The sequence below is a fragment of the Bombina bombina genome, chromosome 5, assembly GCF_027579735.1.
Source record: "Bombina bombina isolate aBomBom1 chromosome 5, aBomBom1.pri, whole genome shotgun sequence".
Lineage (NCBI taxonomy): Eukaryota > Metazoa > Chordata > Amphibia > Anura > Bombinatoridae > Bombina > Bombina bombina.
The window spans coordinates 973,562,579-973,586,628 of NC_069503.1; the positions used below are offsets into that span (position 1 = coordinate 973,562,579).

At 43.2% G+C, this 24,050-nt stretch overlaps 1 protein-coding gene across 1 annotated transcript in view; it reads left to right on the plus strand.

Moving 5' to 3' along the window:
- The window catches only part of DECR1 (2,4-dienoyl-CoA reductase 1), a 364,680-nt gene that overhangs the window by 223,756 nt on the left and 116,874 nt on the right, over window positions 1–24,050 (plus strand). Inside the window, exons 3-4 of the mRNA XM_053715187.1 lie at window positions 1,042–1,099; window positions 1,346–1,432. Of these exons, the coding sequence (XP_053571162.1) occupies window positions 1,042–1,099; window positions 1,346–1,432 (145 nt within the window). The remainder of the gene's footprint in view (window positions 1–1,041; window positions 1,100–1,345; window positions 1,433–24,050) is intronic.

Below are 24,050 nucleotides of genomic sequence, written 5' to 3' on the forward strand. Positions count from 1 at the left end.
TAGGCCCAGGAGCAGCAATTAACAACTGGAAGCTAACTGCTGATTGGTTGCTGAAAATTTATGTCTCTTGTTATTGGCTCAACTGATGCAGCTAGCTTCCAGTAGTGTATTGCTTCTCTTTCAACAAAGGATACCAAGAGAAAGAAGCACATTTGATAATAAAGTAAACTGGAAAGTTGTTTGAAAATGTATGCTTTATCTGAATCATGAAAGAAAAATGTGTTTCATGTCTTTTAAAGGGACACTTAAAGGGACAGTCAAGTCCAAAAAAACCTTTCATGATTCAAATAGGACATGTCATTTTAAACAACTTTTCAATTTACTACCAATTTTGCTTTGTTCTTTTGGTATTCTTAGTTGAAAGCTAAACCTACAAGGTTCATATGCTAATTTCTTAGACCTTGAAGGCCGCCTCTAATCTAAATGCATTTTGAAAGTTTTTCACCACTAGAGGGCATTAGTTCGTGTGTGTTTCATATAGATAACTTTGAGCTCATGCACATAAATTTCCCATGGAGTGAGCACTGATTGGCAAAAATGCAAGTCTGTCCAAAGAACTGAAATTATGGGGCAGTCTGCAGAGGCTTAGATACAATGTAATTACAGAGGTGTAAAATGTGTATTATAACTGTGTTGGTTATGCAAAACTGGGGAATGGGTAATTAAGGGATTATCTATCTTTTAAAACAACAAAAATGTTGGTGTTGACTGTCCCTTTCAGTCAAAATAAACTTTTATTATTCAGAAAGAGCATGCAGTTTTAAGACACTTTCCAATTTTTTTCCATTTATCAAATTTTATATTCACACTTTCTCACAGGGTATACGTATACTAGTCTGTGATTGGCTGATGTCTGTCACATGATACAGGGGGCCGGAAATCTGCTGCTTATTTGAAATGAAGAAAGTGCTATTGCATTGTCATTTTATTATGCACTTGTTAAGTATGCATTTGTACTGTACAATGTAAATTTAAGCTTTACTATGTGAACAGCTATATTGATTTTCTGTTTAAAATATTATAAACATTTTTTTTCCTCAGAAAATTAGATGTATTGACAGAGACTGCAAAAGAAATAGCATCTGAAACTGGAAACAAGGTAATATCTTTCTGTTGAGTTGGATTTTCATTAACCCCCTATATATCTCTTCCTCCTTAGTTATTACACCAGTGCTTGAAATTTCTGTAAAGCAAAGTTTGTTCAGATATAAAAAAGAATATTCAAAATATAACTGGTAGACGTTGTTGAATATAAATAGTTATATGCTGTTCTCAAATTTAGAAAACATTATAAATGGATTACAGTATACATGTACAAATTATTTAAACTGTTTGTTTTACTTAGGTCCATCCCGTTCAGTGTGATGTAAGAGACCCTGATTCGGTTAAAAAGGCTGTAGAAGAATTAATCAGAGTGGCAGGACTCCCAGACGTAAGTTTACTAAGATTGGGTTTGGTACACTTGTACAAAAAATTAGGCAGGTCAGATTTAAGTGTATTATAGTTACACTTTTTTTTTTTATATTTTTTATTAAAGGAAACCCAAAATATTCATGATTACAATTTTAATCAACTTTCCAATTTACTTCTGTTATTTAATTTGCTTCCTTCTCTTGTTTTCCTTTTCTGAAAGGTTTACCTAGGTTCTAGCTGCTGATTGGTGACTGCATGTATATATGTGTGTGTGTGTGTGTATATATATATATATATATATATATATATATATATAGTGCATTGCTGCTCATTCAACAAATGATACCAAGAGAACGAAGAAAATTTTATAATTGGAGAAAATTAGAAAGCTGCTTAAAAGGACAGTCAAGTCCAAAAAAACCTTTCATGTTTCAAATAAGGAATGGCATTTTAAACCACTTTCCAGTTTACTTTTCTTTCTAATGACACGGTGAGTCCACAGATCATCTCTAATAACTAGTGAGAATATCACTCCTGGCCAGCAGAAGGAGGCAAAGAGCACCACAGCAAAGCTGTTAAGTATCACCTCCCTTCTCTCCAACCCCAGTTATTTTCTTTGCCTACTTTAAAAGCAAGATTGTAGTTGATTCTTCTATCAAGATTTTATTATTTTAAAGCAGAGCAAGATTGTCCTGCTTCTTCCTGGGGTTTAGCCGTAGCCCATGTCAGTCTCTTCAGTAGAGCAGTGGTGGCTTTTAATCAATTGGGAATTTGTGGGGTATAATCCTCACTGCGCCTCCCAAATAGTTGTTGCTGCCCTTACTTGAAAGCCTGAATAAGATTACTTAGTCTTTTCCTTTTTTCTCTTGTAAGGTGTATCCAGTCCACAGATTCATCCATTACTTGTGGGATATTCTCCTTCCCAACAGGAAGCTGCAAGAGGATCACCCACAGCAGAGCTGTCTATATAGCTCCTCCCCTAACTGCCACCTCCCAGTCATTCTCTTGCAGCTCTCGACAAGGGAAGCAGCTAGAGAGATGTGGTGCATTAATGTAGTTCATCTTCAATCAAAAGTTTGTTATTTTCAAATGGTACCGGAGTTGTACTATTTTAGCCTCAGGCAGAAAGTTGAAGAAGAGTCTGCCTGTGGTCTTTGATGATCTTAGCAGGTTGTAACTAAGATCCATTGCTGTTCTCACACATAACTGAAGAGATGGGTAACTTCAGCTGGGGGAATAGCGTGCAGGGTCTCCTGCTCTGAGGTATGTGCAGTTTTAAATTTTTCTAGAGAAATGATAAGCTAGAAAATGCTGACAATACCGGATTTATTTAAGGTAAGCCTGATTACAGTGATTTAATAACGACTGGTATCATGCTTGCTGTAAAGGGTAACATTTTTATTATTTAATCACATTACTGAATAGATATAACGTTTGCTTGAGGTGTATAAACGTTTATTTCATATTGGTGATAAAACTTTATTCTGGGGCCCAGTTTTTCCACATGGCTGACTAGATTTTGCCTAGGTATAGTTTTTTAAGGCCCTCTCACTGTGAGTACAGGTTGGGAGGGGCCTATTTTCCATTAGTTTTTGCAGCTTGAGACATCCAGTTTCCCTGAAGGAGTCCCCTGAACATATAGGACCTCTCTAAGGGGTTTTTGTGCCTTCCAAAGTCGTTGTATGGGCAGGTAGGGCCACAGTAGAGCTGTGGCAGTTTGTTGTGACTGTTTAAAAACGTTTGTTTTTTTTGTTATCCGGTTTTGAAACTAAGGGGTTAATCATCCATTTGCAAGTGGGTGCAATGCTCTTTCAGCCTATTATACACACTGTAAAAATTTCGTAAGAGTTACTGCTTTTTTCACTGTTTTAGCAGTTTCTGTGATTGTTTTTTTCTCTTAAAGGCACAGTACCGTTTTTATTTTTTGTTTGTTCACAGTTATTAAAGTGTTTTCCAAGCTTGCTGGTCTCATTACTAGTCTGTTTAAACATGTCTGACATAGAGGAAACTCATTGTTCATTATGTTTAGAAGCCATTGTGGAACCCCCTCTTAGAATGTGTACCAAATGCACTGATTTTACTATAGATTACAAAGACCATATTCTGGCTTTAAAAAATTTATCACCAGAAGAAATTGACAAGGAGGAAGTTATGCCGTCTAACTCTCCCCACGTGTCAGATACTATAAATCCCGCTCAGGGGACGCCAAGTACATCTAGCGCGCCCATTGCGTATACCTTGCAAGACATGGCGGCAGTTATGAATCATACCCTTACAGAGGTATTCTCTAAACTGCCAGGATTGCAAGGAAAGCGAGACAGCTCTGGGACTAAAATAAATACAGAGCTCTCTGACGCTTTAGTAGCTATCTCTGATACACCCTCACAATATAATGAAGCTGAAGCAGGGGAGCTTCAATCTGTGGGTGATTTTTCTGATTCAGGGAAGATACTTCAATCTGATTCTGATATGTCTACATTTAAATTTAAGCTTGAACACCTCCGCGTATTGCTCAGGGAGGTTTTAGCAACTCTGGACGACTATGACACTATTATAGTCCCAGAGAAATTATGTAGATTGGATAAATACTATGCAGTACCTACTTACAGTGATGTTTTTCCAATCCCTAAAATGTTTTCTGAAATTATTACTAAGGAATGGGATAGACCAGGTGTACCATTCTCTCCCCCTCCTGTTTTTAAAAAGATGTTTCCTATAGACGCCGCTACACGGGACTTATGGCAGACGGTCCCTAAGGTGGAGGGAGCAGTTTCTACTCTAGCTAAGCGTACCACTATCCCTGTCGAGGACAGTTGTGCTTGTCTAGATCCAATGGATAAAAAATTAGAGGGTTACCTTAAGAAAATTTTTATTCAACAAGGTTTTATTCTCCAGCCTCTTGCATGCATTGCCCCAGTCACTGCTGCCGCGGTTTTCTGGTTTGAGTCCCTAGAGGAGGCTCTACAGGTTGAAACCCCGTTGGAAGATATTATTGACAATCTTAGGGCCCTTAAGCTAGCCAATTCATTTGTTTCTGACGCCGTTGTTCATTTAACCAAGCTAACAGCTAAAAATTCAGGTTTTGCTATTCAGGCGCGTAGGGCGCTATGGCTTAAATCCTGGTCAGCTGACGTGACTTCAAAGTCTAAACTTCTCATCATTCCCTTCAAAGGACAGATCCTATTCGGGCATGGACTGAAGGAGATCATTTCTGACATCACTGGAGGAAAAGGTCACGCCCTTCCTCAAGACAAGTCCAACAAATTAAGGACCAAACAGTCTAGTTTTCGGCCCTTTCGAAACTTCAAGAGTGGCGCAGCTTCAACTTCCTCTAACACAAAACAAGAGGGAACTTTTGCCCAGTCTAAGCCGGTCTGGAGACCTAACCAGGCTTGGAACAAGGGGAAACAGGCCAAGAAGCCTGCTGCTGCCTCTAAGACAGCATGAAGGAGCAGCCCCCGATCCGGAAACGGATCTAGTAGGGGGCAGACTCTCTCTCTTCGCCCAGGCTTGGGCAAGAGATGTCCAGGATCTCTGGTCATTGGAAATTGTGTCCAAGGGTTATCTTCTGGAATTCAAAACCTCTCCCCCAAAAGGGAGATTTCATCTCTCACTTTTATCTGCAAACCAGATAAAGAGAGAAACATTCTTACATTGTGTTCAAGACCTCCTAGTTATGGGAGTGATCCACCCAGTTCCGCAGGAGGAACAGGGACAGGGCTTTTATTCAAATCTGTTTGTTTTTCCCAAGAACGAGGGAACATTCAGACCAATCTTAGATCTCAAGATCTTAAACAAATTTCTCAGAGTCCCATCCTTCAAGATGGAGACTATTCGAACCATCCTTCCTATGATCCAGGAGGGTCAATACAGGCACTACCAGTTTGTGGCTCTTCCCTTCGGGTTGGCCACGGCACCAAGAATCTTTACAAAGGTTCTAGGGTCCCTTCTAGCGGTCCTAAGGCCGCGGGCTATAGCAGTAGCCCCTTACTCAGACGACATTCTGATACAGGCATCAACTTTTCAAGTTGCCAGGTCTCACACGGACATTGTTCTGGCATTTCTGAGGTCGCATGGGTGGAAAGTGAACGAAGAAAAAAGTTCTCTATCCCCTCTCACAAGAGTTTCCTTCCTAGGAACTCTGATAGATTCTATAGAAATGAAGATTTACCTGACAGAAGCCAGGTTGTCAAAACTTCTAAATTCCTGCCGTGTTCTTTATTCTACTTCTCGCCCTTCAGTGGCTCAGTGTATGGAAGTAATCGGCTTAATGGTAGTGGCAATGGACATAGTGCCGTTTGCCCGCCTACATCTCAGACTGCTGCAACTCTGCATGCTCAGTCAGTGGAATGGGGATTACACAGATTTGTCCCCTCTACTAAATCTGGATCAAGAGACCAGGGATGCTCTTCTCTGGTGGTTATCTCTGGTCCATCTGTCCAAGGGTATGACCTTCCGCAGGCCAGATTGGACAACAGTAACGACAGATGCCAGCCTTCTGGGCTGGGGTGCAGTCTGGAACTCCCTGAAGGCTCAGGGCTTGTGGACTCAGGAGGAGACACTTCTTCCAATAAACATTCTGGAACTAAGAGCGATATTCAATGCTCTTCAGGCTTGGCCTCAGCTAGCTGCGGTCAGGTTAATCAGATTTCAGTCGGACAACATCACGACTGTAGCTTACATCAACCATCAAGGGGGAACAAGGAGTTCCTTAGCAATGTTGGAGGTTTCAAAAATAATTCTATGGGCAGAGGTTCACTCTTGCCATCTACTCTTGCCATCCACGGGTTCAGGTCCAGGGATCCCAAGGCAGCGCTGATAGATGCTCTAGCAGCGCCTTGGTCTTTCAACCTGGCTTATGTGTTTCCACCGTTTCCTCTGCTCCCTCGTCTGATTGCCAAGATCAAGCAGGAGAGAGCTTCAGTGATTTTGATAGCTCCTGCGTGGCCACGCAGGACTTGGTACGCAGATCTGGTGGACATGTCATCCTTTCCACCTTGGACTCTGCCGCTGAGGCAGGACCTTCTACTTCAAGGTCCCTTCAAACATCCAAATCTAATTTCTCTGCGTCTGACTGCTTGGAGATTGAACGCTTGATTTTGTCAAAACATGGTTTTTCCGAGTCCGTCATTGATGCCTTAATTCAGGCTCGAAAGCCTGTCACCAGGAAAATCTATCATAAGATATGGTGTAAATATCTTCATTGGTGTGAATCCAAGGGTTACTCATGGAGTAAAGTCAGGATTCACAGGATATTGTCTTTTCTCCAAGAAGGATTGGAGAAGGGATTGTCAGCTAGTTCCTTAAAGGGACAGATTTCTGCTCTGTCTATTCTTTTGCACAAGCGTCTGGCGGATGTTCCAGACGTTCAGGCTTTAGTTAGAATCAAGCCTGTGTTTAAACCTGTTGCTCCGCCATGGAATTTAAATTTAGTTCTTAAAGTTCTTGAAGGGGTTCCGTTTGAACCTCTGCATTCCATAGCTTTTATCTTAGAAAGTTCTGTTCTTGGTAGCTATCTCTTCGGCTCGAAGAGTTTCAGAGTTATCTGCTTTGCAGTGTGATTCCCCTTATCTGATCTTCCATGCAGATAAGGTAGTTTTGCGTACCAAACCTGGGTTTCTTCCTAAGGTAGTATCCAATAAGAATATCAATCAAGAGATTGTTGTTCCGTCACTGTGTCCTAATCCTTCTTCAAAGAAGGAACGTCTATTACACAATCTTGACATGGTTCATGCTTTAAAGTTTTATTTACAAGCTACTAAAGATTTTCGTCAAACATCTGCATTGTTTGTTGTCTACTCTGGACAGAGGAAAGGCCAAAAGGCTTCAGCAACTTCTCTTTCTTTTTGGTTAAGAAGTATAATCCGCTTAGCTTATGAGGCTGCTGGCCAGCAGAGCCTCCTGTAAGAATTACAGCTCATTCCACTAGAGCGGTGGCTTACACATGGGCCTTTAAAAATGAGGCTTCTGTTGAACAGATTTGTAAGGCGGCGACTTGGTCTTCGCTTCATACTTTTTCTAAATTCTACAAAATTTATACTTTTGCTTCTTCGGAGGCTATTTTTTGGAGAAAGGTCTTACAGGCAGTGGTGCCTTCCGTTTAAGCGCCTGCCTTGTCCCTCCCTTCATCCGTGTCCTATAGCTTTGGTATTGGTATCCCACAAGTAATGGATGAATCCGTGGACTGGATACACCTTACAAGAGAAAACAAAATTTATGCTTACCTGATAAATTTATTTCTCTTGTGGTGTATCCAGTCCAAGGCCCGCCCTGTCATTTTAAGGCAGTTGTTTTTTAATTTTTAAACTACAGTCACCACTGCACCCTATAGTTTCTCCTTTCTTTTGCTTGTCTTCGGACGAATGACTGGGAGGTGGCAGTTAGGGGAGGAGCTATATAGACAGCTCTGCTGTGGGTGATCTTCTTGCAGCTTCCTGTTGGGAAGGATAATATCCCACAAGTAATGGATGAATCCGTGGACTGGATACACCACAAGAGAAATAAATTTATCAGGTAAGCATAAATTTTGTTTTCCACAGGTCCATGTGAGGGAGAATGCCTCTCAAACCTAGTGAGCTGCCCTGCTGCCAGGCAGATTACATTGAGGTAAGTGTTAATTTTATTTTTCTAAGCAAGTATAAAGAAAAATATTGGCACTTTAACAGTTATCTCTGTATGGGACATCAGATACATTAATCCTATTATGGGTTAATAGGATAATGTGAGGCAGTTTGTGCAGGCACTGGGGCGAGAGGAGGACATAGGCTCAGTTTGTTTAATATTCCGGTCAGGGTGGTAGTGTTTTTTTACTTGCTCTCGGCGGCTTTACCTTCAGAGTGAAGATTAATGCCGGCCAGGAGGTTCAGCTTGATACGCCCAGTCGCCCATGATGGGCGGGTCTTTTCTGAAGCGGCAAAAAGCTTTTGCATGCTTTTTTCTCTCACTTCCTGAGTACCGGAAGGGTGACGTACTTTATTGCGGCTCTGCAGTTTTCAGTGAAGCGGCCGCCGGATACCAGTGGGAGCTGCTCTGGATTGAGTCCGGATTTTCTCTATCTATTGACTCCGGCAACCAGCAAGGACAGGTAGGCACCTCAGCAGAGCTAGCTGAGGTATAGAGGCTGTCTGGGGTGCTCTAGAATTGCTGTTTTTTGCATTAAAAAATATAAAGTTATTTCTCTTGTAAGGTGTATCCAGTCCACGGATTCATCCTTTACTTGTGGGATATTCTCCTTCCTAACAGGAAGTGGCAAAGAGAGCACACAGCAGAGCTGTCCATATAGCTCCCCCTCTAGCTCCACCCCCCAGTCATTCTTTTTGCCAGCTCTAAGCAGTAGGGTCTCTCTCGGAAGGGTAAAGTGAATGTGGTGTTAGATTTGTAGTTTTTGTTCTACAAGCAAAAGTTTGTTATTTTTAAATGGTACCGGTTTGTACTATTTACTCTCCAGCAGAAAAGGGATGAAGATTTCTGCAGAGAGGAAAATGATTTTAGCATGTTGTAACTAAAATCCACTGCTGTTCCCACACAGGACTGAGGAGTACAAGAAAACTTCAGTTGGGGGGAACGGTTTGCAGATTAAGCTGCAATAAGGTATGTCCAGTCATTTATTTCTAGACAAGACTGTGATAATGCTAGTAAAGGACTGATAAGATCCCCATGAGGGAAGGGTAAGCTTTATTCAGAGACTAAGCATGGAATTACAAGCTTACATTACAGGGCTAATTTATGCTGGTTGACACTTTTTTTTTATGGGTTGACACTTTTTTATGGCAAACGGTTTTTACTTATAAACATCGTTTTTGAGACACTTAGAAGGTGCTTTTGGGTTTCTTTCAGGGGTTGTTACCCACATGGCTAGTATTATAACTCCTAGGAGTGTTTCTTTAGGCCTCACAGCACCGGAGTAAGGTAGGAGGGGCCTAATTTCACGCCTCAGATGCGCAGTTAGATGGACTAGATCTTCAGGCTGTGTTCACATGGTGGCTCCTGCTACAATTTGAGGACATATAAGAAGCTTTTTCCCCATAAATCTGACTCCTAAGGGAAGGTAGGGCCACAGCAGAGCTGTGGCAAGGTGCTAAATTTGTTTTAACCGGTCTGTTAGCTTACTATTGATCCGGTTTGGGCATTAAGGGGTTAATCGATTTTTTTTGCTAGCTGTGCAATCTTACCAATGCTTTAGGTACATACTGTGAAAATTTCAGAAAGTTTGGTGCATTTTTCACTGTTTTGGAAAATTGTGTGCCTTTTTTATTTCTTAAAGGCACAGTAACGTTTTTTTGCAAAGTGTGTTTTTGCTTGATTAATGTGATTTCTAAGCCTGTTTGTCTTACCATTAGTCTGTTAAACATGTCTGTCACCAAGGAAAATCCTTGTTCAATGTGTTTAGAAGCCATGGTGGAACCCCCTCTCAAAATGTGTCCCACGTGTACTAATATGTCTATACATTTTAAAGACCATATTGTTGCACTTAAAAATGTGGCCCAAGATGATTCTCAGACAGAAGGTAATGAGGTTAGCCCGTTGACCTCTCCCCAAGTGTCACAACCAGTTACGCCCACTCAAGCGACGCCTAGCACCTCTAGCGCGTCTATCTCTTTTACCTTACAAGATTTGGCGGCAGTTATGGATAATACCCTCTCAGTATTTTTATCTAAGCTGTCCGTGTTACCTGCAAAGCGTGATAGCTCTGTTTTAAGAACAGATTATGAGCATTCTGACGCTTTAGTAGCCGTATCCGATATACACTCACAACGCTCTGAAATGGGGGCGAGGGATGTGCTGTCTGAGGGAGAAGTTTCCGATTCGGGAAAGGTTGCTCCTCAGACAGACTCGGATACGTTGGCCTTTAAATTTAAACTAGAACACCTCCGCTTATTACTCAGGGAGGTATTAGTTACTCTGGATGACTGTGACCCTTTGGTGGTCCCAGAGAAATTGTGTAAAATGGACAAGTACCTAGAAGTTCCTGTTTACACGGATGTGTTCCCGGTCTCTAAGAGGATTGCGGATATAGTAACTAGGGAGTGGGATAAACCAGGTATTCCGTTTGTTCCCCCTCCTGTTTTTAAGAAAATGTTCCCCATATCTGACACCACGCGGGACTCGTGGCAGACGGTCCCTAAGGTGGAGGGGGCTGTTTCTTCACTTGCTAAACCAATTGAGGACAGTTGTGCTTTTAAAGACCCTATGGATAAAAATTTAGTGGGTTTACTTAAGAAAATTTTTGTTCATCAAAGTTTTCTTCTCCAACCTATAGCGTGCATTGTTCCTGTAACTACTGCAGCTGCTTTCTGGTTCGAGGCGCTGGAAGATGCGCTCCAGATGGAGACCTCATATGAGGATATTATGGACAGAATTAAGGCTCTTAAACTGGCTAATTCTTTTATCACAGATGCCGCTTTCCAACTAGCTAAATTAGAGGCAAAGAATTCAGGTTTTGCCATTCTGGCGCGCAGGGCACTATGGCTCAAGTCTTGGTCGGCCGATGTGTCGTCAAAATCCAAACTGCTGAACATCCCTTTCAAAGGAAAGACCCTTTCTCCAACATAGGTGTGTCCGGTCCACGGCGTCATCCTTACTTGTGGGATATTCTCCTCCCCAACAGGAAATGGCAAAGAGTCCCAGCAAAGCTGGTCACATGATCCCTCCTAGGCTCCGCCCACCCCAGTCATTCTCTTTGCCGTTGCACAGGCAACATCTCCACGGAGATGGTTAAGAGTTTTTTTGGTGTTTAAATGTAGTTTTTATTCTTCAATCAAGTGTTTGTTATTTTAAAATAGTGCTGGTATGTACTATTTACTCTGAAACAGAAAAAAGATGAAGATTTCTGTTTGTAAGAGGAAGATGATTTTAGCAGAAGTTACTAAAATCGATTGCTGTTTCCACACAGGACTGTTGAGATGAAGTAACTTCAGTTGGGGGAAACAGTTGGCAGACTTTTCTGCTTAAGGTATGACTGGCCATATTTCTAACAAGACTATGTAATGCTGGAAGGCTGTCATTTCCCCTTATGGGGACCGGTAAGCCATTTTCTTAGTTAAATAAAAGAATAAAGGGCTTCATAAGGGCTTAAAAAACTGGTAGACATTTTTCTGGGCTAAAACGATTGCTTTGCTAGGCTTTTTTTGCAGATTCTAACTATTAATGGTTATTATAATCTTGGGGATTGTTTAGAAAAACGGCAGGCACTGTGTTGGACACCTTTTTCAGATGGGGGCTTTTTCTAGTTATAGACAGAGCCTCATTTTCGCGCCACTAATGCGCAGTTGTTTTTGGAGAGCAAGGCATGCAGATGCATGTGTGAGGAGCTAAGAATCACTGAAAAAGCTTATAGAAGGCATCATTTGGTATCGTATTCCCCTCTGGGCTTGGTTGGGTCTCAGCAAAGCATATAGCTGGGACTGTATAGGGGTTAAATGTAAAAACGGCTCCGGTTCCGTTAATTTAAGGGTTAAAGCTCTGAAATTTGGTGTGCAATACTTTTAATGCTTTAAGACACTGTGGTGAAATTTTGGTGAATTTTGAACAATTCCTTCATACTTTTTCACATATTCAGTAATAAAGTGTTTTCAGTTTGAAATTTAAAGTGACAGTAACGGTTTTATTTTAAAACGTTTTTTGTGCTTTGTTGACAAGCCTGTTTAACATGTCTGTACCATCAGATAAGCTATGTTCTATATGTATGAAAGCCAAGGTGTCTCCCCATTTAAATTTATGTGATAATTGTGCCATAGTGTCCAAACAAAGTAGGGACAGCAATGCCACAGATAATGATATTGCCCAAGATGATTCCTTAAATGAGGGGAGTAAACATTATACTACATCATCCCCTTCTGTGTCTACACCAGTTTTGCCCACACAAGAGGCCCCTAGTACATCTAGTGCGCCAATTCCTATTACCATGCAACAATTAACGGCTGTAATGGATAACTCTATAGCAAACATTTTATCCAAAATGCCTACTTATCAGAGAAAGCGCGATTGCTCTGTTTTAAACACTGAAGAGCAAGAGGACGCTGATGATAACTGTTCTGACATACCCTCACACCAATCTGAAGGGGCCATGAGGGAGGTTTTGTCTGAGGGAGAAATTTCAGATTCAGGAAAAATTTCTCAACAAGCTGAACCTGATGTTGTGGCATTTAAATTTAAATTAGAACATCTCCGCGCACTCCTTAAGGAGGTATTATCTACTCTGGATGATTGTGACAATTTGGTCATTCCAGAGAAATTATGTAAGATGGACAAGTTCCTAGAGGTTCCGGTGCCCCCCGACGCTTTTCCTATACCCAAGCGGGTGGCGGACATAGTAAATAAGGAGTGGGAAAGGCCCGGCATACCTTTTGTTCCCCCCCCCCCTATATTTAAGAAATTATTTCCTATAGTCGACCCCAGAAAGGACTTATGGCAGACAGTCCCCAAGGTCGAGGGGGCGGTTTCTACTCTAAATAAACGCACTACTATTCCTATCGAAGATAGTTGTGCTTTCAAAGATCCTATGGATAAAAAATTAGAAGGTTTGCTTAAAAAGATTTTTGTTCAGCAGGGTTACCTTCTACAACCAATTTCATGCATTGTTCCTGTCACTACGGCAGCGTGTTTCTGGTTCGAGGAACTAGAAAAGTCGCTCAATAAAGAATCTTCGTATGAGGAGGTTATGGACAGAGTTCAAGCACTTAAATTGGCTAACTCTTTTATTTTAGATGCCGCTTTGCAATTAGCTAGATTAGCGGTGAAAAATTCAGGGTTTGCTATCGTGGCGCGCAGAGCGCTTTGGCTAAAGTCTTGGTCAGCGGATGTGTCTTCCAAGACAAAATTGCTTAACATCCCTTTCAAGGGTAAAACATTATTTGGACCTGATTTGAAAGAGATTATTTCAGACATCACTGGGGGAAAGGGCCACGCCCTCCCACAGGATAGGTCTTTTAAGGCTAAAAATAGGCCTAATTTTCGTCCCTTTCGCAGAAACGGACCTGCCTCTAATTCTACATCCTCTAAGCAAGAGGGTAATACTTCACAACCCAAACCAGCCTGGAGACCAATGCAAGGCTGGAACAAGGGTAAGCAGGCCAAGAAGCCTACCACTGCTACCAAAACAGCATGAAGGGATGGCCCCCGATCCGGGACCCGATCTGGTGGGGGGCAGACTTTCTCTCTTTGCTCAGGCTTGGGCAAGATATGTTCAGGATCCTTGGGCGCTAGAGATAGTTTCTCAAGGTTATCTCCTGGAATTCAAGGAACTACCCCCAAGGGGAAGGTTCCACAGGTCTCAATTATCTTCAAACAAAATAAAAAGACAGGCATTCTTACATTGTGTAGAAGACCTGTTAAAAATGGGAGTGATTCATCCAGTTCCAATAAGAGAACAAGGGATGGGTTTTTATTCCAACCTGTTCATAGTTCCCAAAAAAGAGGGAACATTCAGACCAATTTTGGATCTCAAGATCCTAAACAAATTTCTCAAGGTTCCATCGTTCAAAATGGAAACTATTCGAACGATCCTACCTACTATCCAGGAAAATCAATTTATGACTACCGTGGATTTAAAGGATGCGTACCTACATATTCCTATCCACAAGGAACATCATCAGTTCCTAAGGTTCGCTTTTCTGGACAAGCATTACCAGTTTGTGGCACTTCCATTCGGATTAGCCACTGCTCCAAGGATTTTCACAAAGGTACTAGGATCCCTTCTAGCGGTTCTAAGACCAAGGGGCATTGCAGTAGTACCTTACTTGGACGACATCCTGATTCAAGCGTCGTCTCTGTCAAAAGCAAAGGCTCATACGGACATCGTCCTAGCCTTTCTCAGATCTCACGGATGGAAGGTGAACAAAGAAAAAAGTTCTCTGTCCCCGTCAACAAGAGTTCCCTTCTTGGGAACGATAATAGATTCCTTAGAAATGAGGATTTTTCTGACAGAGGTCAGAAAATCAAAAATTCTAAGCTCTTGTCAAGTACTTCATTCTGTTCTTCGTCCTTCCATAGCGCAGTGCATGAAGTAATAGGATTGATGGTTGCAGCAATGGACATAGTTCCTTTTGCACAAATTCATCTAAGACCATTACAACTGTGCATGCTCAGACAGTGGAATGGGGATTATACAGACTTGTCTCCGACGATTCAAGTAGATCAAAAGACCAGAGATTCACTCCGTTGGTGGCTGACCCTGGACAATCTGTCACAGGGAATGAGCTTCCGCAGACCAGAGTGGGTCATTGTCACGACCGACGCCAGCCTGGTGGGCTGGGGCGCGGTCTGGGAACCCCTGAAAGCTCAGGGTCTATGGTCTCGGGAAGAATCTCTTCTCCCGATAAACATTCTGGAACTGAGAGCGATATTCAATGCTCTCAAAGCTTGGCCTCAACTAGCAAAGGTCAAATTCATAAGGTTTCAATCAGACAACATGACGACTGTTGCATATATCAATCATCAGAAGGGAACAAGGAGTTCCCTAGCGATGGAAGAAGTGACCAAAATAATCCAATGGGCGGAGGATCACTCCTGCCACTTGTCTGCAATCCACATCCCAGGAGGGGAAAATTGGGAAGCGGATTTTCTGAGTCGTCAGACATTCCATCCGGGGGAGTGGGAACTCCATCCGGAAATCTTTGCCCAAATAATTCAATTATGGGGCTTTCCAGACATGGATCTGATGGCGTCCCGTCAGAACTTCAAGGTTCCTTGCTACGGGTCCAGATCCAGGGATCCAAGGGCGACTAGTAGATGCACTAGTAGCACCTTGGACCTTCAACCTAGCTTATGTATTCCCACCGTTTCCTCTCATTCCCAGGCTGGTAGCCAGGATCAATCAAGAGAGGGCCTCGGTGATCTTGATAGCTCCTGCGTGGCCACGCAGGACTTGGTATGCAGACCTGGTGAATATGTCATCGGCTCCACCATGGAAGCTACCTTTGAGACAGGACCTTCTTGTTCAGGGTCCATTCGAACATCCGAATCTGGTTTCCCTCCAACTGACGGCTTGGAGATTGAACGCTTGATTTTATCAAAGCGTGGGTTTTCAGATTCTGTAATAGATACTCTGATTCAGGCTAGAAAGCCTGTAACTAGAAAAATTTACCATAAAATATGGAAAAAATATATCTGTTGGTGTGAATCTAAAGGATTCCCATGGAACAAGATAAAAATTCCTAAGATTCTATCCTTTCTACAAGAAGGTTTGGAGAAAGGATTATCTGCAAGTTCTTTGAAGGGACAGATCTCTGCTTTATCTGTTTTACTTCACAAAAGACTGGCAGCCGTGCCAGATGTTCAAGCATTTGTTCAGGCTCTGGTTAGAATCAAGCCTGTTTACAGACCTTTGACTCCTCCCTGGAGTCTAAATCTAGTTCTTTCAGTTCTTCAAGGGGTTCCGTTTGAACCCTTACATTCCGTAGATATTAAGTTATTATCTTGGAAAGTTTTGTTTTTGGTTGCAATTTCTTCTGCTAGAAGAGTTTCAGAGTTATCTGCTCTGCAGTGTTCTCCGCCCTATCTGGTGTTCCATGCAGATAAGGTGGTTTTGCGTACTAAGCCTGGTTTTCTTCCGAAAGTTGTTTCCAACAAAAATATTAACCAGGAGATAGTTGTACCTTCTTTGTGTCCGAATCCAGTTTCAAAGAAGGAACGTTTGTTACACAATTTGGACGTAGTCCGTGCTCTAAAATTCTATTTAGAGGCTACTAAAGATTTCAGACAAACCTCTTCCTTGTTTGTTGTTTATTCTGGTAAAAGGAGAGGTCAAAAAGCGACTTCTACCTCTCTTTCCTTTTGGCTTAAAAGCATTATCCGATTGGCTTATGAGACTGCCGGACGGCAGCCTCCTGAAAGAATCACAGCTCACTCCACTAGGGCTGTGGCTTCCACATGGGCCTTCAAGAACGAGGCTTCTGTTGACCAGATATGTAAGGCAGCGACTTGGTCTTCACTGCACACTTTTGCCAAATTTTACAAATTTGATACTTTTGCTTCTTCGGAGGCTATTTTTGGGAGAAAGGTTTTGCAAGCCGTGGTGCCTTCCATTTAGGTGACCTGATTTGCTCCCTCCCTTCATCCGTGTCCTAAAGCTTTGGTATTGGTTCCCACAAGTAAGGATGACGCCGTGGACCGGACACACCTATGTTGGAGAAAACAGAATTTATGCTTACCTGATAAATTACTTTCTCCAACGGTGTGTCCGGTCCACGGCCCGCCCTGGTTTTTTAATCAGGTCTGATGAATTATTTTCTCTAACTACAGTCACCACGGTATCATATGGTTTCTCCTATATATATTTCCTCCTGTCCGTCGGTCGAATGACTGGGGTGGGCGGAGCCTAGGAGGGATCATGTGACCAGCTTTGCTGGGACTCTTTGCCATTTCCTGTTGGGGAGGAGAATATCCCACAAGTAAGGATGACGCCGTGGACCGGACACACCGTTGGAGAAAGTAATTTATCAGGTAAGCATAAATTCTGTTTTTCGGGCCTGAATTGAAAGAGATTATCTCAGAAATCACTGGGGGAAAAGGCCACGCTCTCCCTCAAGACAAATCCTTTAAGACAAAGAACAAAATAATTTTCACTCGCTTCATCCTCCCCTGCTGCAAAGCAAGAGGGTAACACTTCACAACCCAGGGCAGCCTGGAAACCTTACCAGGGCTGGAACAAGGGTAAACAGGCCAAGAAGCCTGCAGCTGCCCCCAAGACAGCATGAAGGGGTAGCCCCCGATCCGGGACAGGATCTAGTAGGGGTCAGACTCTCTCTCTTCGCTCAGGCCTGGGCAACCGACGTACACGATCCCTGGGCCTTAGAGATTGTATCCCAGGGATATCTTCTCGAATTCAAGGACTCCCCTCCAAGGGGAAGGTTCCATATTTCTCGTCTGTCTACAGACACGACAAAGAAAGAGGCGTTCTTACGCTGTGTAGAAGACCTACATACAATGGGAGTGATCCACCCAGTTCCAATTGCGGAACAAGGGCTGGGGTTTTACTCAAACCTGTTTGTGGTTCCCAAAAAAGAAGGAACTTTCAGACCAATCCTGGATCTCAAAATTCTAAACAAATTCCTCAGAGTCCCATCATTCAAGATTTAGACCATTCAGACAATCTTACCAATGATCCAGGAGGGTCAATATATGACTACCGTGGATCTAAAGGATGCGTATTTACACATTCCTATCCACAAAGATCATCACCAGTTTCTCAGGTTCGCTTTTCTGGACAAGCATTATCAGTTTGTGGCTCTCCCTTTCAGGTTGGCCACTGCTCCCAGAATTTTCACAAAGGTGCTAGGGTCCCTCCTGGCGGTGCTAAGGCCGCGGGGCATAGCAGTGGCGCCTTATCTAGACGACATCTTAATTCAGGCGTCAACTTTCCAAAGAGCCAAGTCTCACACGGAAATTGTAGTGGCCTTTCTGAGGTCTCACGGGTGGAAGGTGAACATCAAAAAAAGAGTTCTCTCTCCCCCCTCACAAGAGTTCCCTTCCTAGGAACACTAATAGACTCAGTAGAAATGAAAATATTTCTGACGGAGGTCAGAAAATTAAAACTCTTAACTACTTGCCGAGCTCTTCATTCCATTCCTCGGCCATCTGTAGCTCAGTGCATGGAGACAATCGGATTAATGGTAGCGGCAATGGACATAGTCCCTTTTGCACGGATACACCTCAGACTACTGCAACTATGCATGCTCAAACAGTGGAATGGGGATTATGCAGATTTGTCTCCTCAAATACAGTTGGACCAGGGGACCAGAGATTCTCTTCTCTGGTGGTTGTCTCAGGATCACCTGGCTCAGGGAATGTGTTTCCGCAGACCAGAGTGGATCATCGTAACGACCGACGCCAGTCTGTTGGGCTTGGGTGCTGTCTGGGACTCCCTGATAGCTCAGGGCTTATGGTCTCGGGAAGAAGCTCTTCTCCCGATAAACATTCTGGAACTAAGGGCATTATTCAACGCTCTTCAGACATGGCCTCAGCTAGCTGCAGCCAAATTCATCAGATTTCAGTCGGACAACATCACGACTGTAGCTTACATCGACCATCAAGGGGGAACAAGGAGTCCCCTAGCATTGATGGAAGTAACCAAAATAATCAGGTGGGCGGAGGATCACTCTTGCCACCTCTCAGCAATTCACATCCCAGGAGTAGACAACTGGGAAGCGGATTTTCTAAGTCGTCAGACTTTTCATCCGTGGGAGTGGGAACTCCACCCGGAGGTTTTTGCCCAGCTGATTCAGCGATGGGGCACTCCAGAATTGGATCTGATGGCGTCCCGTCAGAATGCCAAACTTCCTCTTTATGGGTCCAGGTCCCGGGATCCCCAGGCGGCATTGATAGATGCTCTAGCAGCGCCTTGGTCCTTCAATCTGGCCTATGTGTTTCCACCGTTTCCTCTCCTTCCTCGTCTGGTGGCCAGAATCAAGCAGGAGAGGGCGTCGGTGATTCTAATAGCGCCTGCGTGGCCACGCAGGACCTGGTATGCAGACCTAGTGGACATGTCATCCGTTCCACCATGGACTCTGTCAATGAGGCAGGACCTTCTACTTCAAGGTCCTTTCAAACATCCAAATCTAATTTCTCTGCGTCTGACTGCTTGGAGATTGAACGCCTAATTCTATCTAAGCGTGGTTTCTCTGTGTCGGTTATCGATACCCTGATTCAGGCCAGAAAGCCTGTCACCAGGAAAATCTACCATAAGATTTGACGAAAATATCTTTGTTGGTGCGAATCCAAGGGTTACTCATGGAGTAACATTAGGATTCCCAGGATATTGTCCTTTCTCCAATAAGTATTGGAGAAAGGATTATCAGCTAGTTCCTTAAAAGGACAGATATCTGCTTTGTCTATTCTTTTACACAAACTTCTGGCAGAGGTACCAGACGTTCAAGCATTTAGTCAGGCTTTAGTCAGAATCAGAATATAGACCTGTGGCTCCGCCATGGAGTCTGAATTTAGTTCTTTCAGTTCTGCAAGGGGTTCCGTTTGAACCTTTACATTCCATAGATATTAAACTTTTATCTTGGAAAGTTTTGTTTTTGGTAGCTATCTCTTCTGCTCGAAGAGTTTCAGAGTTATCTGCTTTGCAGTGTGACTCACCTTACTTGGTGTTCCACGCAGATAAGGTAGTTTTGCGTACCAAACCCGGTTTTCTTCCTAAGGTTGTGTCTAATAAGAATATTAATCAGGAAATTGTTGTTCCTTCCCTGTGTCCTAATCCTTCTTCGAAGAAGGAACATCTGTTACACAATCTTGATGTGGTTCGTGCTTTAAAGTTCTATTTACAAGCAACTAAGGATTTCAGACAAACAACTTCATTGTTTGTCATCTATTCTCTCAAAAGGAGAGGTCAGAAGGCGACTGCTACCTCTTTCCTTTTGGCTGAAAAGCATCATCCGTCTGGCCTATGAGACTGCTGGCCAGCAACCTCCTGAAACAATTACTGCTCATTCTACCAGAGCAGTAGCTTCCACATGGGCCTTTAAAAATAAGGCTTCTGTTGAACAGATTTGTAAGGCAGCGACTTGGTCTTCGCTGCATACCTTTTCCAAATTTTCCAAATTCGATACTTTTGCTTATTCGGAGGCTATTTTTGGGAAAAAGGTTTTACAAACAGTGGTGCCTTCCGTTTAAGGTACCTGTCTTGTTCCCTCCCTTCATCCGTTTCCTAAAGCTTTGGTATTGGTATCCCACAAGTAAAGGATAAATCCGTGGACTGGATACACCTTACAAGAGAAAACAGAATTTATGCTTACCTGATAAATTTATTTCTCTTGTGGTGTATCCAGTCCACGGCCCGCCCTTGCTATTAAGTCAGGTAGATTTTTTTGTTTAAACTACAGTCACCACTGCACCCTATGGTTTCTCCTTTTTCTTCCTAACCTCCGGTCGAATGACTGGGGGGTGGAGCCAGAGGGGGAGCTATATGGACAGCTCTGCTGTGTGCTCTTTGCCACTTCCTGTTAGGAAGGAGAATATCCCACAAGTAAAGGATGAATCCGTGGACTGGATACACCACAAGAGAAAGTAATTTATCAGGTAAGCATAAATTCTGCTTTTTAAAAATTTAAAGGGACAGTAATGCTTTTTTTGCAATAATTTCAAAATGAAATAAAAGTATTTTATCTTTTATTTGTTCAAATATTGTGTAAAGATGAACCAAGAGGCCCTGCAAAATGTTACTTGTACTTTGTGTTTTGATGCTGATGTGGAACCACCAATCCCTTTTTGTTCCTCATGTATTGAGAGAACATTGCATTACAGGGATAGACATTTTTATTCTGAGCCATCATTGTCTAAGGCGGATGCTGTTTAGGGGTCTCCAGTTCAAGATATTCCGCAGCTTTCTCCTCAAGTGTCCTAAACTTTATCGTCTACACATGCAGTGCCCTGCGTTTCCTCTCACACTCCAATTGGAGTTACGTTGCAAGACATTGCTACCCACATATCTTCTGCGGTAACTGATGCGCTGAATGCTTTTCCCATGCTGAAGGGAAAGCGCAAGAGGAAATCTAAGGAATCAGTGAGTAAGGTTTCTGACACAGTCGTGGCTATTCCGAATGTTCCTTCCTAGAAGTCTGAGGAGGAAGAAACTTTGGTGGCGTCTGAGGGTGAAATATCAGACAGTGTACTTCCTTCTTCTGATGCTGAAGTCGTATCTTTCAGATTTAAGCTGGAACACCTCCGTTTGTTACTTAAGGAGGTTTTGGCTACCTTGGACGACTCAGACACTACTGTCGTAGTCAATCCTTAGAAATCTAGTAAGCTAAACAAGTACTTTGATATACCTTCCATGGTGGAGGTTTTCCCTGTACCAGACCGGGCTACAGAGATTATTGCTAGGGAATGGGAGAGACCTGGTATCCCCTTTTCTCCATCCCGAATGTTTAAGAAAATATTTCCAATAGCAAGGAGTCTTGATAGACGGTCCCCAAGGTGGAAGGGGCTATTTCCACTTTGGCCAAGAGAACTACTATTCCCATAGAGGATAGCTGTTCCTTTACAGGGACAGTCAAGTCCAAAAATAACTTTCATGATTTAAATAGGGAATGTCATTTTAAACAACTTCTAAATTTACTTTTATCACCAATTTTGCTTTGTTCTCTTGGTATTCTTAGTTGAAAGCTAAACCTAGGAGGTTCATATGCTAATTTCTTAGACCATGAAGACTGCCTCTAATCTGAATGCATTTTGACCACTAGAGGGCATTAGTTCATGAGTTTCATATAGATAACATTGAGCACATGCACGTGAAATGACCTAGGAGTGAGCACTGATTGGCTAAAATGCAAGTCTGTCAAAAGAACTGAAATAAGGGGGCAGTCAGCAGAAGTTTAGATACAAGGTAATTACAGAGGTAAAAAGTGTATTATAACTGTGTTGGTTATGCAAAACTGGGGAATGGGTAATAAAGGGATTATCTTTCTTTTTAAACAACAAAAATTCTGGTGTTGACTGTCCCTTTAAGGATCCTATGGATAAGAAGTTGGAGGGGTTACTTAAAAAGATGTATGTACACCAGGGTTTACAATGGCAACCTGCGATGTGTATTGCTACCGTCACCAGTGCGGCGGCATATTGGTTTGATGCGTTGTCTGATTCTATTCAGACAGATACTCCTCTTGAAGAGAGCCAGGATAGGATCAAGGCTCTTAATTTGGCCAATTCTTTTATTACGGATGCCTCCCTACAGGTTATTAAGCTGGGAGCAACGATTTCTGGTTTTGCCGTACTGGCCCGCAGAGCCTTATGGTTGCAGTCCTGGTCTGCGGATGTATCGTCTAAGTTTTTGGCGATTCCCTACAAGGGTAAGACCTTGTTTGGGCAGGGCCTGGCGAAAATTATTTCAGACATTATGGGAGGAAAGGGTCATTTCCTTCCTCAGGATAAGAGGAATAAGCAGAAAGGACATCAGAGTAATTTCCGTTCCTTTCGAAACTTCAAGAGTAAGCCTTCTTCTCCCTCTGCCAAGCAGGAACAGTCCAAGCCTTCCTAGAGGACCAACCAGTCTTGGAACAAGGGAAAGCAATCTAAGAAGCCCGTTAATTACTCAGTCAGCATGAAGGGTCTGCCCCCGATCCAGGACCATATCTTGTGGGGGGCAGACTTTCCTTCTTCGCTCAGGCCTGGGTTTGGGATGTTACGGATCCCTGGACGGTGGATATCGTGTCCCAGGGATACAAACTAGAGTTCAAGACCTTTCCTCCCAGGGGCAGGTTTCTTCTCTCAAGATTATCTGTAGACCATATGAAAAGAGAGGCGTTCTTACACTATGTCCGGGACCTCTCCGACCTGGGAGTGATAGTTCCTGTTCCAATGCAGGAAAAGGGTCTGGGATTTTACTCCAATCTGTTTGTGGTTCCCAAGAAAGAAGGATCTTTCAGACCAATTCTAGACCTCAAAAGTCTAAATAAGTTCCTCAGAGTACTGTTTTTCAAGATGGAAACTATTCGTTCCATTCTTCCCTTGGTTCAAGAGGGTCAATTCATGACAACAGTAGATTTAAAGGATGCGTACCTGCATGTTCCCATCCACAGGGATCCTCGCAAGTTTCTGAGGTTTGCATTTCTAGACAAACACTTTCAGTTTGTGGCTCTTCCATTCGGCCTTGCCACAGCTCCCAGAATAGTTTCAAAGGTCCTGGGATCCCTGTTGGCGGTGCTCCGGTTAGGGGGCATTGCAGTGGCGCCTTATCTGGACGACATTTTGGTTCAGGGGCCATCCTTTCAACAAGCGAACTCCCACACAGAGAGCTATCCTTTCTGCGTTCTCACGGATGGAAGGTGAATTTGGGAAAGAGTTCCTTAATTCCAGCTACAAGAGTAGTGTTTCTGGGAACCATAATAGATTCCTTATCAATGAAAATATTTCTGACAGAGGTCAGAAAAATCAAAGCTCTTCGACTCTTGTCTGGCCCTTCAGTTCTCTCCTTGGCCGTCAGTGGCTCAATGTATGGAGGTGATTGGTCTGATGGTAGCTGCCATGGACATCCATTTCTCTTGCCTGGTTCCATCTCAGACCTCTGCAGTTATGCATGATCGGGCAATGGAACAGGGATTATGGGGATCTATCTCTGCAAATACATCTGGATCAGGCGACAAGAGACTCTCTTCCTTGGTGGTTGTCTCCTGATCATCTCTCCCAGGGAACCTGCTTCCGCAGACCCACCCTGGTGATTGTGACAACGGACGCCAGCCTGCTGTGATGGGCAGCAGTCTGGGGCTCACTAAAGGCTCCAGGGACATGGACTCAGGAGGAGTCTGTTCTCCCCATAAACATCCTAGAGCTGAGGGCAATCTTCAATGCTCTTCTGGCCTGGCCTCAGCTTCAGCCCGGTTTATCAGGTTCCAGTCAGACAACATAACTTCAGTGGCTTACATCAACCATCAGGGAGGAACCTGGAGTTCCTTGGCCATCACAGAGGTAGCCAAGATTATTCAGTGGGCGGAGACCCAAAACTGCTGTCTGTCTGCGATCCACATTCCAGGAGTGGACAATTGGGAAGCGGATTTTCTGGGCAGACAGACCTTTCACCCGGGGGAGTGGGAACTTCATCCGGAGGTGTTTGCCAACTTGATTCTCAAATCGGGACAGCCGGATGTCATGGAATTTTGAGAATGCCAAGCTCCCGAGGTACGGGTTGAGGTCCCGGAAAC